Raw genomic sequence first — 16,316 nt, 5'->3', positions numbered from 1 at the left:
GTCCAGTTTGGACTTCTTACTTTTCTCCTTCCACTTATTTCTCTCAAATTCCAAAGTGGCCTTCAGCTGAGCAACATGTTCCTCCTGTTGTTTTCGTTCTCTAATCAAATTATCTTGCTCATGCTCTGCACAATTCTTCTCTTCCTCACACTGATTCAGGGAATCTTGAAGGTCTCTAATAGTTTGAAGATGTAGGATGGTCCTCTCCTGCATGTCTTGTTTGGCCTTCTTTATTTTTAATTGCCATTTATTTTTTTCAGAATCCAAAGTTGCCTGCAGCTGAGCAACACGTTCCTCCAGTCGCTCTTGGTGTCTCATAAAATGATCTTTCTCATGCTTTGCATTCTTCCTCTCTTCTTTACAGAGATTCAGAGTATCCTGGACCTCTCTGATGAGGTGTAAGTTGGTTCTCTCCCTCATGTCTAGTTGATCCTTCTTGCTTTTCTCCTCCCATGTATTTCTCTCAAATTCCAAATTGGCCTCGAGCTGAGCAACACGTTCCAGCAGTTGCTTTTGTTCTCTCACCCAGCTCTCTCTCTCACGTTCTACAGCTTTCTCCAGTTCTTCGTGAATTTTCAGGGACGGCTGGAGCTCTTTGGTCGTCTGTTCCAAAGTGACCTCAAGCTGAGCAACATGTTCCTTCAGTTGTTTTTGTTCTCTCGTCTCGTTTTTGTTCTCTCTCTTACATTCTACAGTTTTGTCCGGTTCCCTATGGATTTTCAGGGAAGACTGGAGCTTCATGGTGGGCTTTCGCTCAGAAGCCAAAGTAGCCTCCAGCTTTTGCACCGTCTGTAGCAGAATGGCTTTCTCTTCTTTCTTTTCTTTTATCTTCTCTATCTTTGGATTAGAAAATGCATTCAAGTCTTTTACTACTTTCTTCATGTGTTCCAGCTTCGCATTCTTTTCAGGGATCTGCTTAGTTTTCCTCTTTCTTCTGGTTTGAAAAATTTCTCTAAACCTTCTGAAGAGCTCCATGTTTACATGTCTTTACTCACACGAACAAAACTTGTAAATGAGAGAAACAGAGCTGCGTTCTGACTTACATGGACGTTGCCTTACTGTGATGTCACACAAAGATGCTCCGCCCTTCAACCTCTCTCTCTCTCTCTCTCTCTCTCTCCAAATAAATAAGATAAAAACGGCTGTAAACTGTGTATAAAGCGAGTGAAGGTCAGCGGGACTCCATGCTCTCTGAGGACGGACCGGGGCTAGCTTAGCATGCTAACTTCAGTAGATATCTATGTTACATAATACATAGAGGTTTAAAAGGCTGCATTCTAACTAAACTTTAAATTTTTTAGCTAGGATTTAAATAAATCTATCTATCTAAAGACTACATGTGTGCAAACATCATCACAGTATGATCCATGTGGAAGTGCAAATATATTGTGTATATAATCCACTGGTGGGCGGTCAGGGCCAGTAAAGCCTCCTCTGCTGGCCTCAACACTATCACAAGCACTGACCTACATTTACAACTTAAATTGTAATATTCGTTTCATGAAATTAATTATTTCCCAAAAGTCTATTCTCTTCATTTCGTAGCGTTTCTCCAGACAAATATCGGCCTCTATGTGCTGCCATGTCGATCTAATCCGCCCAGGGCCTTCAAAGTCTGTACTGCTGGACTTTTATCTCAGTCTCTAATAGAAATGAGGCCAAGAATAGCATCAGCATTTTCCGTCCTCTGATTGGTTGGTCAGAAAGAAACTGTTACAGCCAAGTTCAACTAACAAAACACGTGTGTAGCGCTGTGTACACATGAATACATCTGAGTTAGACTTTTTTATGGCTATGGAGGAAGAGAAATGTATTTAGTTTCTTAAAAATACATATCAAAGAAAAGCTAGTCATCATGAGGAGGTCGGCTAAACCCCGAAGCTAGCTAGCTTGTCTTAGCCCATGAAAGGGTTTGCTCACCACTTCCAGGACCAGTGAATACGAGCGGTACCACTGGATTACAGCCTCTGAGGAGCAGTGCACATTATGAGTCTGCATCTCTGGTGAGTAGGTTGGATTTTATTTACATTTTTATGTTTTTGGCATGTTATTAGACAAATATTGGTTCTGAACTGCTCCAGATGATGTAGGTGCACAGTTGCAGTTGTAGTGTAGATGTTTGGAGTCTTAACTGGGTTTCTTGCCTTAGTAAAATGGTTTTCACCCTCTATATGTGAAATGCCTCTGTCTCTGTAATGCCACACTTGTTATATTGCATTTTTTTTATGGTATTGATGGTTTCTATAATTGCGACATGACAGTGGTGGTATTAAGAGGTGGATTAAGTTGAGTAATTACCCACTGAAGGCCCAGGTACCAAATGCACATCCCGGCACTGATATAATCAATAATGAATAAAGGGTGTATGTGGTCATCCACAATGCTGGTGGCTTTGTAAGACCAGATGAGGTTCTCCACAGGTGAACACAAAGATTGTTAACACCAGTCCATTATCCACTGCATTTCCTGTCTGAAAGCGTCTTGTCGTTCTTGTTGATGAGACTCATGACGGTCATGTGACTGCTAAACTTGATGATTGGAGCTGTGCATTGCAGCACAGTCATGATTCACAGTGTGAACAGCTGGTGACTGAGGATACAGACCTGGGGGATGCAGTGCTCACTATAATAATCACTACAGTAGTTTCTTAGAGTTTTGTGACTTGGTCTGATGACAAAGGAAGCTGATTTGCGTAATGCATTTGATGACGGCTGGGGGAACGCGCTGTGTGCTGTTTTTCCTCCGTGATTCCAAAGTCTTCAGAGCTGCTTCAGGGTTGCTGGGTGCCAGATCATGAATGGCATAGATGACTGAGAGCTGCACTTCCCATGGCATACCTGCACACAACATCCAATACAAAATTAGGATCTGCTGAAGCACAAAACTAAACATCAAAGAATAATGATAAAGATCTATAAAAACATCTTTATTTGATGCTTTAGAAATACCTTTTGAGAAGTTTTGCATTCCAAACTGATTAATGCTTTTTGCCAGGTTTTCGAGTGACGTTAGCATGTTCTCCTTAAGTCCTAGTTGACCAAGTCGCCCTGTTTAAAAAGAACAGAAACAACGAGTAAAAAGCTGAATAATTCAGGAATAATGTGAGATGATGCTCCGAAACAGGATTTACAGTAAACTTACCAAGTAGCCTGAAAACTGCTGCTACACAGACGTCTCGGAACGGTGTTGGCTCTGTTCTTGCTTGCCTCAGCCAAGTGTTCAGGATCAGCCAAAGATCCTTCCTAGTAAATAAAAAAGAGAAGAAATGGATATGTTGAGGGTCTTTGTGGTGGTTATGGAGCAGCCATTGTGGTTTTATGATCACTTGTGATTTTATGCAACATGAATGGGAAGTTTGCAATATTTTAAACAACCTCTAGATTGACCGTTAATGGAAAAAGTCAGCAATAAGAACTAGGTCACAGGTTAAGGTGCTTTTTACTCGTCACATGTACCTTACAGCACAGAGAAATTATTTCTTCACCTACCCCAGTGATGATAGAAAGCCGGGGGCAGAGCACTGGGTCAGCCATGACTGGAACTTGGTGATCCTGGGGCTTGAACCCCTGACCTTCACCACTGAGCTACCACTTCCTAAATAGAGACCCTTCCATGGTGAAATACTTACAGCTAAAGTTACAGAATTCTCTCTGACTGTCTGAACACTGATCCTGGAAACTTCATTTATAAATGCACAATAAACATTTTCTCACAGAAACATCACCATAGCAGCAATTACCCAATTTTTCCCTGTGAGATCTTATTGTATTAAAAATTAGATATAAAAATGGCTGTTTAAATATTAACTTTACAATATGTTGAAGATGTTTTGCATTCAGTACCGTATAATATTGGTAATGGTCCAAGTCCAGCCCAGTTGTGCACACAGAAGATCCAGGCTGAAGATGTAGTTCCAGGTAGCAGGGCAGAGATCATAACCATACCAGCTGTTCTTCACGAACCTCAGACTGCTGTCTTTCAGAAAAGACTTCAGGGTGCTGGTGATAGCATTGTAGATGTTTCCCGGAGGCTCCTGGGAGAAAATACATCATTATTTAATACCCACTAAATTTACACTGATACTTGTAAATCAAAGGGAGATTAAGGAGGCAGTAAAATACTTGATAAAGTCCAGTTAAAAAAAAGACAAAACACTGAGAGGAACACTGAGGATCAGCTTCTTACCTCATCCCAGTGCAGATACTTGGTGAGCAAGTGAAATATCTTTCCCTTTGCTTTCAGGTTGCTCACTATGTGAATTGCTCGGCATAAAGAACTTTCATGGGACAAAAAACTTGGCCATGCTGTCACCATGACCATAATCACTTTGGGGGCTTCAAGAAAATCTGCAAAGCAACAAAACAATAGAACATAAATACATGGTATAAAAAGGAATACATTGGATATAAAAAGTTGACACACCTTATAAAATTGCAGGTTTTTTTAAATATAAGACAGAAATAACAATATAGATAATATGAATATGCAAACACATCAAAATGATTACAAAAGATTCATTAATTTAACTACAACCATGTAGGAAAATGTGTTATGGTCCAACGAGACAAAGGTTAAACGTATTTCCCATAAATCTAAAAGGTATGTTTGGTGCAAAGCTGATACAGAGCATCCTCCAAGTAACATCATACCAACATGGTGGTATGGTGGGGGGCAGCACTATGCTTTGGAGCTGCTTTTCTTCAGCTGGGCAGAAGCTTCTGTCCTCTGTGAAGAAGCTGAAAATAAAGAGGAGTTCACATTTTAACATCACAATGACCAGAAGCAAATATCAAAATTAGAAAAGGATCATCACAGTACTGGAATGGTCCAGCCAGAGCCCAGACCTCAACCCAATCCAAAACCTATGGAATGACCTACAATGAGCCATACACAGGAGATCACCTGCAATTTAAAGAAACATTTTTGCAAAGTAGAATAGATAAAATTCTAAAGGGTAGATGTGGGAAGTTAATAGAGATTATTCACAAAGACTTGATGCCATAATAAAGGCAAATTGTGCTTCCACAAAGTATTAGTTATGGGGGATTTTCAGACTCATGCAATCAAGCTGTGATAGTTTTTTATTTAAAATGTTCCCAATTATTAAATATTTCTTTTGTCTCTGGATATTTGTTTTTTGGAAAATCACACTAAACATGTAACAAGTTTCACGTTTACACTGTTGTTATTTTTATCTTTATATTTAAAAAACCTGCCATTTCATAAGGGTGTGTAGACTTTTTACATCCACAGTACATCACCAACAACAAGACACAATTTACTTTTCTGTATCAGTGTCCAGATCATTTTTATTAGATAAATAATGAAATATCAGTATAATCTCACCTTCTTTAAGGAGTCTGTAGGCGAGAGCATGTGCTTTGTGAGAGTCTCCTCTCTGTTGACACACGCCTACATAAACCCTACAGAGAGACTGCAGGAGATCATGTCCCATAAACCCTCTCTCCACCTTGATCTTCTCCAAAATCACAGACAGAAACGTCTCTGCTAAGGACTAAATGAGACAGAAGAAAAATTTCAGCATCCAACTAAATAAACATGTATTTAAATCATGTATTTAAAACAAATATTAGGAAGTTAAGACTTGACTGTAGACTGGGTTTAGGAAAACTATTAGATATTGTATAAACCAAAACCTAGAGTCAAATTTTGACATGATAAATCATATCTACTGTTCAATTTAAGAACATCAGGACCAGTGAATTATGGATCAACTTTCAAAAATGAGAAACTCAAATCCAGAGCTAAAGAATAAAGTGTTTAAATCACATGCACACTAAATAAAACAGAAGATAAGAACTGACCTCGTTTACACAAAACTCAGAAATGACGTGTTTCTCTTCATCTCTCAGAACAGGAAGTTCACTTGTTCCTGTGAGAAGTGCATGAATCCTGTCTGTAGGTAAAACATCAGAACAGGACTTTTGTAGTGTTTCTAATGCACTGGAGATGAGAGATTGTGTTGTGTGTGTTGTGTTTACAGGATCAGCTGAAGCAGCATCAAGTCGAGGCTTTTGAGCTTTCCTGGGTGGTGACATGTCTGATCCAGTTCTCTTTGCTGTGGGCTTTGGGTCTGTATGAATATAAAAGAAATTTATATAATTTGTCACACGCCCTTATCCTGAGAGACTTACAATATTTCTTCCTAGATCTTAAAAAATGACTGTTACACATTTAGGTTCATTAAGACGGTGAAGAATTTGCCTTGTCAACACTTTTTCCATTAATGTTCCAATACTTTTGGTGATAATGTACATACTAGGTTTAGCACATGCTAAGATTAAACTGTTTATCCACTAAAATTAGATTACAACATGTCACATTTAAATACGTATATCAGCTTCCTGCTTGTTTATGTTTTATTAATTATTATTTTTTTGAAATAATTGTATTATTAATTATTTGTGTTCATTTATTACATATTAAATGCAAATACAGAACACATCAAAATGTACAGAAACTTAGTATTAGAGATTTTACTGTTACCTTTGTTCAACTCGTTCTCCACTTTGTAAAGTTTTTCCTGTTGAGGATCAAAAACAAAAAGCAGATTTAGTTTTATTTAGTCACATTTCTCACTAAAAGTTCAGTGATGTCTGCATTTAAAAATGGAAAGAAAGTACCTCCATTAAGCGAAAGATTTTCTCTATGCTGCTGATTTTGCATTTCAGGCCTCGGATTTCCAGATTTTGTCTGGTGTTCACTTCTGTAAAATAATTTACAAAATGAAATGAAAAGGTGCTCAGATCACATTATCACATTATATGTTTATTTTAATAGAACTGAATCATGCAGTAATAATCAACTTGTACTTTCTTACACACCTTTAAGTGCCAGAAGCTGGTTTTCAACACTGACATTTCTGTGGAAGGGAAAAGAAACATTTAGATAAAACATTATATAATATATTATTATATTACATATTATATAGTATCACTGCAATGATTGGAATAAAGTATAAAGAGCAAAAAACATACTTGTGAGTGTTGCTGAGTAGCATAAGGCTCTTAATGGCCTGAAGCTCCTGCTGGCTTATGTTTGCCTTTTCCATTTCTGTAGGTCTTTCAATATTTTATTCTAGAGAGTTTGTTGAATCTGAAAAAAAGAAAGAACTGCTTTAATCAAAAATCATTCGATAAAGTTTTTGTAAATTTTTTTATAATGAGTATCTCTGTAGTCTGATTGTTCTTCCTCAGTGTTTCTACAGCGTATTTTCTCTTTTTTATAGATTATCATCAACGAGACTTTATTGCCCTCTGGAGAGAAAAAATTAAGATGATTTGTGTACACTATTCCATTACAAAGAGTTTTATGGGGAGGGCGTGGTTTTGGTTGAGGGGCGTGGCGCACGCAGCTCAGCTCCTAAATGATGTTGGGTTTTTGCCGGTTCAGTCTTTATGAATGCGGATGGGACGCGTTTACTCAGTGGAGCCTCCTTCTGCTTACAGCCTTTAAATGCTAGCTAGAGCGTACTTCCCGGAAGTTCTGGGTGAGCACGTGACTAACGTGTGACTAGCGGAAACCTGCAAAATTAATTAAACTAAAAACTTGTAAAGTAACTTACCGCTAATGTGTTTCTTCTGAAGTGGATGATATAGATCGATTTGGTTGCGTGATTGAGAAGTTTGATGCTTGATGTGTTGAGTTTGTTGGCTGCTTCCGAGATCAGACGAGATCGAGCGTTCTCAGAGTGGTATAGCCGTAAGCTCGGTGTTCTGGCTTTTATGCATGTGGTCGAAAGCGGCGCACTGTGACATCACAGAGATACACAGAGAAACACCCCCGTATCTCTTGCACAGTGTGTGCCTTGACCGAGCATGGTCCTTCGAGCTAGATAATCAAACATTCAGTAGTTGGCGGTAATGCACCTTTTCGTTGGTCTGCCAAACCGCCATAAAACACCAGAACAACAACAACAACTAAGTATGTACAGATACATGAAAAGTAACTATAACACTGAGGATGTACAGTTACATAACCTACCATTAATGGTTTGTCTACAGTTAAATATGTTTCAGTGTGGGTATTTAACTAAATAAACAGCAGAAACTGCATATAAAACATGAAGAGGACTAACAAAAATGTATTTTGTCTTTGTCTTTTCTCAATTATTTGCTTTGAAAATGTTGAAAGAGAAGTACAGAGAAGGTCAGAAGAGTTGCATTGTGTTTATAGATCTAGAGAAAGCATACAACAGGGTTTAGAGAGAAGGGGAATGAAAGTCAGTAGGAGTAAGACAGAGTACATGTGTGTAAATGAGAGGGAGGGCAGTGGAGTGGTGCAGTTGCAGGGAGAAGAGGTGGAAAAGGTGGAGGAGTTCAGGTACCTGGGGTCAACAGTGCAAAGTAATGGAGAGTGTGTTAGAGAAGTGAGGAAAAGACTGCAGGCAGGGTGGAGTGGGTAGAGAAGAGTGATAGCAGGAGTGATTTGTGATAGAAGAGTATCTGTGAGAGTGAAAGGGAAAGTTTATAGGACTGTGGTGAGACCTGAGATGTTGTATGGTTTAGAGACAGTGGCATTGAGTAAAAGACAGGAGGTGGAGCTGGAGGTAGCGGAGCTGAAGATGTTGAGGTTTTCGTTGGGAGTGATGACGATGGACAGGATTAGAAATGAGTTTATTAGAGGACAGCGCATGTAGGACGTTTTGGGGACAAAGTAAGAGAGACATGATTGAGATGGTTTGGACATGTGCAGAGGAGGGACATGGGGTATATCGGTAAGAGAATGCTGAGAATGGAGCCTCAGAATTCATATTTCTGTAAAGACTCCGTATGAAAATGAATTTGTTTATGTTAAAAAGCATGTGCTTTCTGTTAAAGTGCAAGTCATATGTGACTCTAACACGACCCTCACAAACACTGTGGCTGACCTGCTTCAGCACATACAGACACACACACACACAGAGACAAAATTAACATTTTCTTTGCAATTTTGCTAATTTTGTTTTTTTAAAATGCTGCTAAAGACACTAAAATGTTTAAGTTCACATACACAGTATTTATTATTATATGCACAATATTCTTGCACTTTATTCCACATGGATCAGACTGTGATGTTGTTTGCACATGTGCACTTTAGTCCTGTAGTCCTGTGTAGTCTTAGTTCTGTGTTGTTTTGTGTATTTCTGTATTGTTTTAGCAAAGCAGTCCAACAACTACACAAAAGTATTGGGACACCTGACCTTTCCTGCAATATGTGTTTTTCTCCAAACTGTTAACACAAAGCAGGAGGCACACAGTTGTGTAGTGTGTCTTCGGATTCGCTATAATAAAATTTTGTAAAGACTTTGTTTTTGTGAAAACCCAAATCTGTTCCAGCATGGCAATGCCCCTGTGCACAAAGCCAGCTCCATGAAGATTTGGTTTACATGGTTTGGAGAGGAAGATCTTGAGTGGCCTGCTATAGAGCTCTGATCTCAACCCTACTGAACACCTTTGAAATGAATGTGAACACTGACTGCACCCCAGACCTCCTCACCTCACCTACATCTCTACCTGACTTTACTAACAGTCTAGCCGTAAGCTCGGTGTTCTGGCTTTTATGCATGTGGTCGAAAGCGGCGCACTGTGACATCACAGAGATACACAGAGAAACACCCCCGTATCTCTTGCACAGTGTGTGCCTTGACCGAGCATGGTCCTTCGAGCTAGATAATCAAACATTCAGTAGTTGGCGGTAATGCACCTTTTCGTTGGTCTGCCAAACCGCCATAAAACACCAGAACAACAACAACAACAACAACTGAGTATGTACAGATACATGAAAAGTAACTATAACACTGAGGATGTACAGTTACATAACCTACCATTAATGGTTTGTCTACAGTTAAATATGTTTCAGTGTGGGTATTTAACTAAATAAACAGCAGAAACTGCATATAAAACATGAAGAGGACTAACAAAAATGTATTTTGTCTTTGTCTTTTCTCAATTATTTGCTTTGAAAATGTTGAAAGAGAAGTACAGAGAAGGTCAGAAGAGTTGCATTGTGTTTATAGATCTAGAGAAAGCATACAACAGGGTTTAGAGAGAAGGGGAATGAAAGTCAGTAGGAGTAAGACAGAGTACATGTGTGTAAATGAGAGGGAGGGCAGTGGAGTGGTGCAGTTGCAGGGAGAAGAGGTGGAAAAGGTGGAGGAGTTCAGGTACCTGGGGTCAACAGTGCAAAGTAATGGAGAGTGTGTTAGAGAAGTGAGGAAAAGACTGCAGGCAGGGTGGAGTGGGTAGAGAAGAGTGATAGCAGGAGTGATTTGTGATAGAAGAGTATCTGTGAGAGTGAAAGGGAAAGTTTATAGGACTGTGGTGAGACCTGAGATGTTGTATGGTTTAGAGACAGTGGCATTGAGTAAAAGACAGGAGGTGGAGCTGGAGGTAGCGGAGCTGAAGATGTTGAGGTTTTCGTTGGGAGTGATGACGATGGACAGGATTAGAAATGAGTTTATTAGAGGGACAGCGCATGTAGGACGTTTTGGGGACAAAGTAAGAGAGACATGATTGAGATGGTTTGGACATGTGCAGAGGAGGGACATGGGGTATATCGGTAAGAGAATGCTGAGAATGGAGCCTCAGAATTCATATTTCTGTAAAGACTCCGTATGAAAATGAATTTGTTTATGTTAAAAAGCATGTGCTTTCTGTTAAAGTGCAAGTCATATGTGACTCTAACACGACCCTCACAAACACTGTGGCTGACCTGCTTCAGCACATACAGACACACACACACACACACACACACACACACACACACACACACACACAGAGACAAAATTAACATTTTCTTTGCAATTTTGCTAATTTTGTTTTTTTAAAATGCTGCTAAAGACACTAAAATGTTTAAGTTCACATACACAGTATTTATTATTATATGCACAATATTCTTGCACTTTATTCCACATGGATCAGACTGTGATGTTGTTTGCACATGTGCACTTTAGTCCTGTAGTCCTGTGTAGTCTTAGTTCTGTGTTGTTTTGTGTATTTCTGTATTGTTTTAGCAAAGCAGTCCAACAACTACACAAAAGTATTGGGACACCTGACCTTTCCTGCAATATGTGTTTTTCTCCAAACTGTTAACACAAAGCAGGAGGCACACAGTTGTGTAGTGTGTCTTCGGATTCGCTATAATAAAATTTTGTAAAGACTTTGTTTTTGTGAAAACCCAAATCTGTTCCAGCATGGCAATGCCCCTGTGCACAAAGCCAGCTCCATGAAGATTTGGTTTACATGGTTTGGAGAGGAAGATCTTGAGTGGCCTGCTATAGAGCTCTGATCTCAACCCTACTGAACACCTTTGAAATGAATGTGAACACTGACTGCACCCCAGACCTCCTCACCTCACCTACATCTCTACCTGACTTTACTAACAGTCTAGTGGCTGATGAACACAAATGTCCATAAGCACACGCCAAAATCTAGTGGAACATCTTCCCAGAAGAGTGGAGGAAAATATCAGCACAAATTGGGACTAAATGTGGAATGTGATGCTCAAAAAGCACATACCGTACTTATGACCAGGTGTCCGCAAACTTTTGCCAAAATAATGTATATATACCGTGTACAGATAGATAGATAGATAGATAGATAGATAGATAGATAGATAGATAGATAGATAGATAGATAGATAGATAGATAGATAGATAGAGGACTGTTCTAAAGGCTGAAAGGATTATTGGTGTTTTCCTTCTCACACTACAGGAACTGTACACATCCAGAGTGAAAAGAGGGCACAGAATATCACTCTGGGTTCCTCACATCCAAGCCATATGCTGATTGAACTTTTGCCGTCTGTCCAACGTTACAGAGCACCGAGCATCAGGACATGAGGCACAAGAAAAGCTTCTTCCCCGAGGCGACTACCTCATAAACACTTAAATACTCTCCCCATTGTGCAATGCAATACAACGTGTGCAATATCACTTCTGTACCTTCTGTGTAATATTACTCCTTATTTATTTTTCTTTATAAATCGTGCAATAACACTTTTTTTATTATTATTTATCTTTATTTTTATTCATCATTAAAAAAATGTGCAAATGGACACTTTTGTCACCAAAACAAACTAATCGTGAATGCCACTAAACAAGTCATGCAGTATACAGAAAGAGAAAAAGGAATATTGTTGCTCTATGTGTAAAAGCATAGCAGGCATCATGGCATAATCTAAGTGATATACAGTTATTATCCTGTTTCATTCACTGCATTAGCTTTTACTATCCTCATAAAGAGATGAGTGATAGAGCTGCATACACGCCTTTATCCTTTATACAGTGTGACACTGGCAGTCAGCTCCATAGCAGTGTAGTGTTGGTGGGTGAAGCTCAAGTGGCTCTAAAGCAGATGAAGCATCAGTGGAATTCATGGTGGAGATGCTAAACCTGCTGCTGGACGCTGACACGATTTATTTCATGGTTGAATAAAATTGGTGTAAAATAAATTTAGGAGACTTAGAGAGTTTTTTTAAAGCAGGAGACAGAAGAAAAATAAACAGATTACGGAAAAGGAGGAGAAGCTGGAACACATGCAGAAAGTCGTTACAGATTGGAAAGCATTTCTTAATCTGATGATAGAGAAGATAACAGAAGAGAAAGAAGAGAAAGCCATTCTGGTACAGAAGGTGCAAACTCTGGAGGCTACTTTAGCTTCTGAGCGAAAGCAGGGGGAACAGGACATGAATCATAGAAACGACACACACCTCCAGAACATCACCGAGCTCCAGTCTTCCCTGAAACTCCACGAGGAACAGAAGAAATCTGTAGAATGTGAGAGAGAGAGCTGTGTGACAGAACAAAAGCAACTGCTGGAACGTGTTGCTCAGCTCGAGGCCAGCTTTGAATTAGAGAGAAATAAATGGGAGGAGAAAAGCAAGAAGGACCAACTAGACATGAAGGAGAGGATCAACTTACCGCTTCTGACCATCAAAAAGGTCCAGGATTCTCTGAATCTCTGTAAAGAAAAGAGGAAGACTGCAAAGCATGAGAAAGATCATTTGATGAGATACCAAGAGCGACTGGAGGAACGTGTTGCTCAGCTGCAGGCCATTTTGAATTTTGAAAAAAAATAAATGGCAGGTGAAAATTAGGAAGGTCAAACGAGACATGCAGGAGTGGACCATCTTATACCTTCAAACCATCAGAGACCTCCAGGATTTCATGAATCAATGTGAGGAAGAGAAGAATTGTGCAGAGCATGAGCGAGATAATTTGATGAAAGAATGAGAACATCTGATGAGACACCAGGAGCAACTGGAGGACCATGCTGCTCAGCTGACTTTGAATTTTAAGAAAAATAAATGGGATGAGAAAAAAAAGAAGGCTAAACTAGATATGGTTTGGAGTTCTTATATGTTCCTCTCCTACATTCCAGAGCTCCAGGATACTGTGAATCACTGTAAGATACAGAAGAAGACTGAGGAGCTTGAGAAAGATCATTCTGAGAAACCAAGAGCAATTGGAGAAACATGTAGCTCAGCTGAGAGCACTTTGGGTTCTGACTATGAGAAACAGCAGAAACAGAAAGCTGAACCTCTACAAGCCCAAAGAGTCGCAGAAAATCTCTGAGGAAACAAAGATTCTTAGGTGAGGGAAGAGAAATGAGGATGGAAACCCGAGAGTGACTGGAGGAAGCTGTACAGCTGTTCAGCAATATGACTTCAGCACTAGAGAAAGAAAACCAGAGAAAGAAAAAGAGGAGATCAAGCTGGACATGTCCTACATATAATAAAGTACAAACATATCAGTGATTATTGTAACTGAATATTTTTTATTCCTTAAAAATTAATAAATATCTTAAATATAGTGTGTGTTTTGTTTCTATTATTAAATTATTATTGGACAACATTGAAATTTAACTAAGAATTAAAATCCACATGATAAAATGTTGGGAAAACGAGACAAAAGTAAATGATAATAAAATAAAGCTTTTGTTTAAACCCAATTTTACATGAACAGAAGTTAAAGTAATAAAATAAACAGTTATTAAACAGCATCAGTTTAAATATTAAATCACAATAACACAGAGATTAAATCAGTTTACAATACATGAGTTCTTCATGGGTTCATCTGATCACACAATACTATAAAGTTTAGTTCCAATGCAGCCTCATAACATCATAGTTCAAATTTTGACAACTGCAGTTAGTAGAAAAACATCAGAAATAACTATTTAATAGATTCATTTTAATAATTCAGTCCATTCAGTTTGGTCAATCCAGTTCAAAAAGATTCGATTCAATGATTTCGACTCCTTAGATTCAGTTCAAGTGACTCGGTTCAAGAGAGTTCGGTTCATCACTTCTATTCAAAACAATGAGGTTCAGGAGAGTCGCTTCACCGGTTCATCTGTACTCGTCTTTTCTGAATCATTTAATTTATTTTATTAATATTAATCAGCTCCATTTAACTTAAATTTCATTTATTTATATTGCACTTATACACAAAAATGTGTATGTGTTGTCGGAATTCAGAGCCCGTCTCCGAGACGACACATCAAGGGTGGATTCTTTGCTCAGAGGATTCCCAATGTTGTTCAGCCAATCCTAAAAAGATAAAATATAATAGACACAAACCGCCAATGACGGATCCTCAGTCCTAGATGAGTGAAAGCAAAACTCCTTTATTTCATGCACGTTTCAATGAGCTCAGTAGAAGGTGGGTACTTCACATCAAAATGTTAAGCACATCAAAAATGATAAAGCAGATAAAAATGATGAAGTACACCTGCTGTCTGCTTGTGCTCGTATTTATACCCTGAAGACACCCTGTGTCTTCTAATTTCTTCATCTTGAACAATTCCCCTTATTTTCTGACTTTGCCTTCTTTGTTTCAATTCCCCTTATCTTTGGCCTTGGTCTTCACTCTTCACATATGGTCCCATATTTGGAGTTCCTGCTCTCCTCCATTCCCCTTAGTTTCGGCCTTTATCTGGTTTTATTTAAAAAAATGAGTGTGTATAAAGCTTTTATTCTCTCTAAACCCAACCATACATTGCTTCAGTCTTTCAAGTGTGAATAACCATTTTGCGGCCTATTTTGTCTTCCTGCATCTGCAATGGGTAAGTGTTCTGCTTTTATTCTTTTTATAATGCTGTTTCGCTATTCTACTTTTATTGAATTTAGCTATATCAGTGTATTAGATTGTCTGTTTACATGTGCTTGACTATATTACTCTAATTTGATTATGCACGTGCCCAGGTTATACTTTATTTGTGCATTCTGAACTGATTGTTACATAGTGTGTAGAATCTTCTCTTGAATGTGTGTTATTCTTGCATGCATCTAGCAGCTTGTGTTTTTGTCACTGTGATTTTACCCTGTTTAACATCTTATCTCTGTTGGTCTCTTTTGCTCAGCTCCATCATGCAGACATCCTGGTCCACCTCCTAAGAGTGGTCTTGGCAAACAATATCGCCAATTCCAGCTCTTCTCACTTGCTACTGAGATTGCTCTATCTATTGAACATCTCTCTAGGGCAACTGTTCCAGAGAATCCCTGTCTGTCTCCTCGCATCGTGCAGAGCACCTTTACGCGTGATATGGGCACACAGACCTCATCTGACCTCTCTGCTGCCTTCAACCAACAGACCCAAACTTATGATGACGACCTTGATGATGGCATCTGCTTTCCTGCAACAAGGCCACAGTTTTCTCCTTATCCCTCACGCTGGTCTCCCACTGATTATTCTCCTACCTCTCCGGTCCCTTTGCCCGATTACCTTGCTACTCTGCCTTCGCCTGACTCTGAGCCAAAATACTCCCTTATTTCTTGTGCAGCCGCAGAAGCCCACAAGCTTTTCTATCCCAATAAACATGCTTAAACTCAATGCTGTCTTTTGTTCTTTGTCTATTTAACACACTCATAACATCAGTCAGACTCTATTCTATTCTCACACATAACTGCCTTATTATTACTATTCTACTTATACTTGTAAATAGGTTACATAAGTTTGAATAACATATAGGATAAATAGGTTTTATCAAACTACTTCTATTGTATCTAATAAGTCCTACATTAATTATTAGGTTAATTTTGTTGTATTAATTAGTTTAATTATAACACACGCTAGATAAGGTTGATTAAAATATTTTTTCCCGACAGGTCTATGCAGATTCCTCGACTGCACACCTACAAAACAGTAAAGAAAGAGAACACAGAAAAGGCAATTTAGTACATTTTAAAATACTACCATTCACAGCGGCATCTAAAAAAACATCCATCAATATAATTAAGACGTATCCTAGAATCTCATCAGTGAATTGTTCCCACCTCTGTCTCACACAGTAATAACTTATGCCGGGGGACCA

The 16,316-nt window shown here is 38.8% G+C and overlaps 2 protein-coding genes across 3 annotated transcripts in view; both read right to left on the bottom strand.

Moving 5' to 3' along the window:
- The window catches only part of LOC124384630, a 131,925-nt gene that overhangs the window by 59,063 nt on the left and 56,546 nt on the right, over positions 1-16,316 (bottom strand). The window lies entirely within an intron of this gene.
- On the bottom strand, positions 2,363-5,879 carry LOC124384602 (little elongation complex subunit 1-like). The gene is made up of 7 exons (XM_046847591.1): positions 5,826-5,879; positions 5,347-5,515; positions 4,186-4,346; positions 3,843-4,033; positions 3,142-3,242; positions 2,949-3,047; positions 2,363-2,837 (listed from the first exon to the last, which is right to left on the bottom strand). The coding sequence occupies exons 2-7, from the start codon at positions 5,453-5,455 to the stop codon at positions 2,635-2,637; spliced, it is 864 nt and encodes a 287-aa protein (XP_046703547.1). The 5' UTR covers positions 5,456-5,515; positions 5,826-5,879; the 3' UTR covers positions 2,363-2,634.

This window comes from Silurus meridionalis, chromosome 4, assembly GCF_014805685.1.
Source record: "Silurus meridionalis isolate SWU-2019-XX chromosome 4, ASM1480568v1, whole genome shotgun sequence".
NCBI lineage: Eukaryota > Metazoa > Chordata > Actinopteri > Siluriformes > Siluridae > Silurus > Silurus meridionalis.
Note: the sequence above shows the minus strand (reverse complement) of the source record. Positions and strands in the feature narration are given on the sequence as shown.

What these genes read in the sequence shown, in the direction of transcription:
- LOC124384602 (XM_046847591.1), bottom strand. Translation starts at nt 5,455, where the DNA reads ATGGGACATGATCTCCTGCAGTCTCTCTGTAGGGTTTATGTAGGCGTG. An exon ending in AGTATCTGCACTGGGATGAG is followed by an intron (nt 4,034 to 4,185) that starts GTAAGAAGCTGA and finishes ATTTTCTCCCAG; the next exon opens with GAGCCTCCGGGAAACATCTA. An exon ending in ACCATTACCAATATTATACG is followed by an intron (nt 3,243 to 3,842) that starts GTACTGAATGCA and finishes TTTATTTACTAG; the next exon opens with GAAGGATCTTTGGCTGATCC.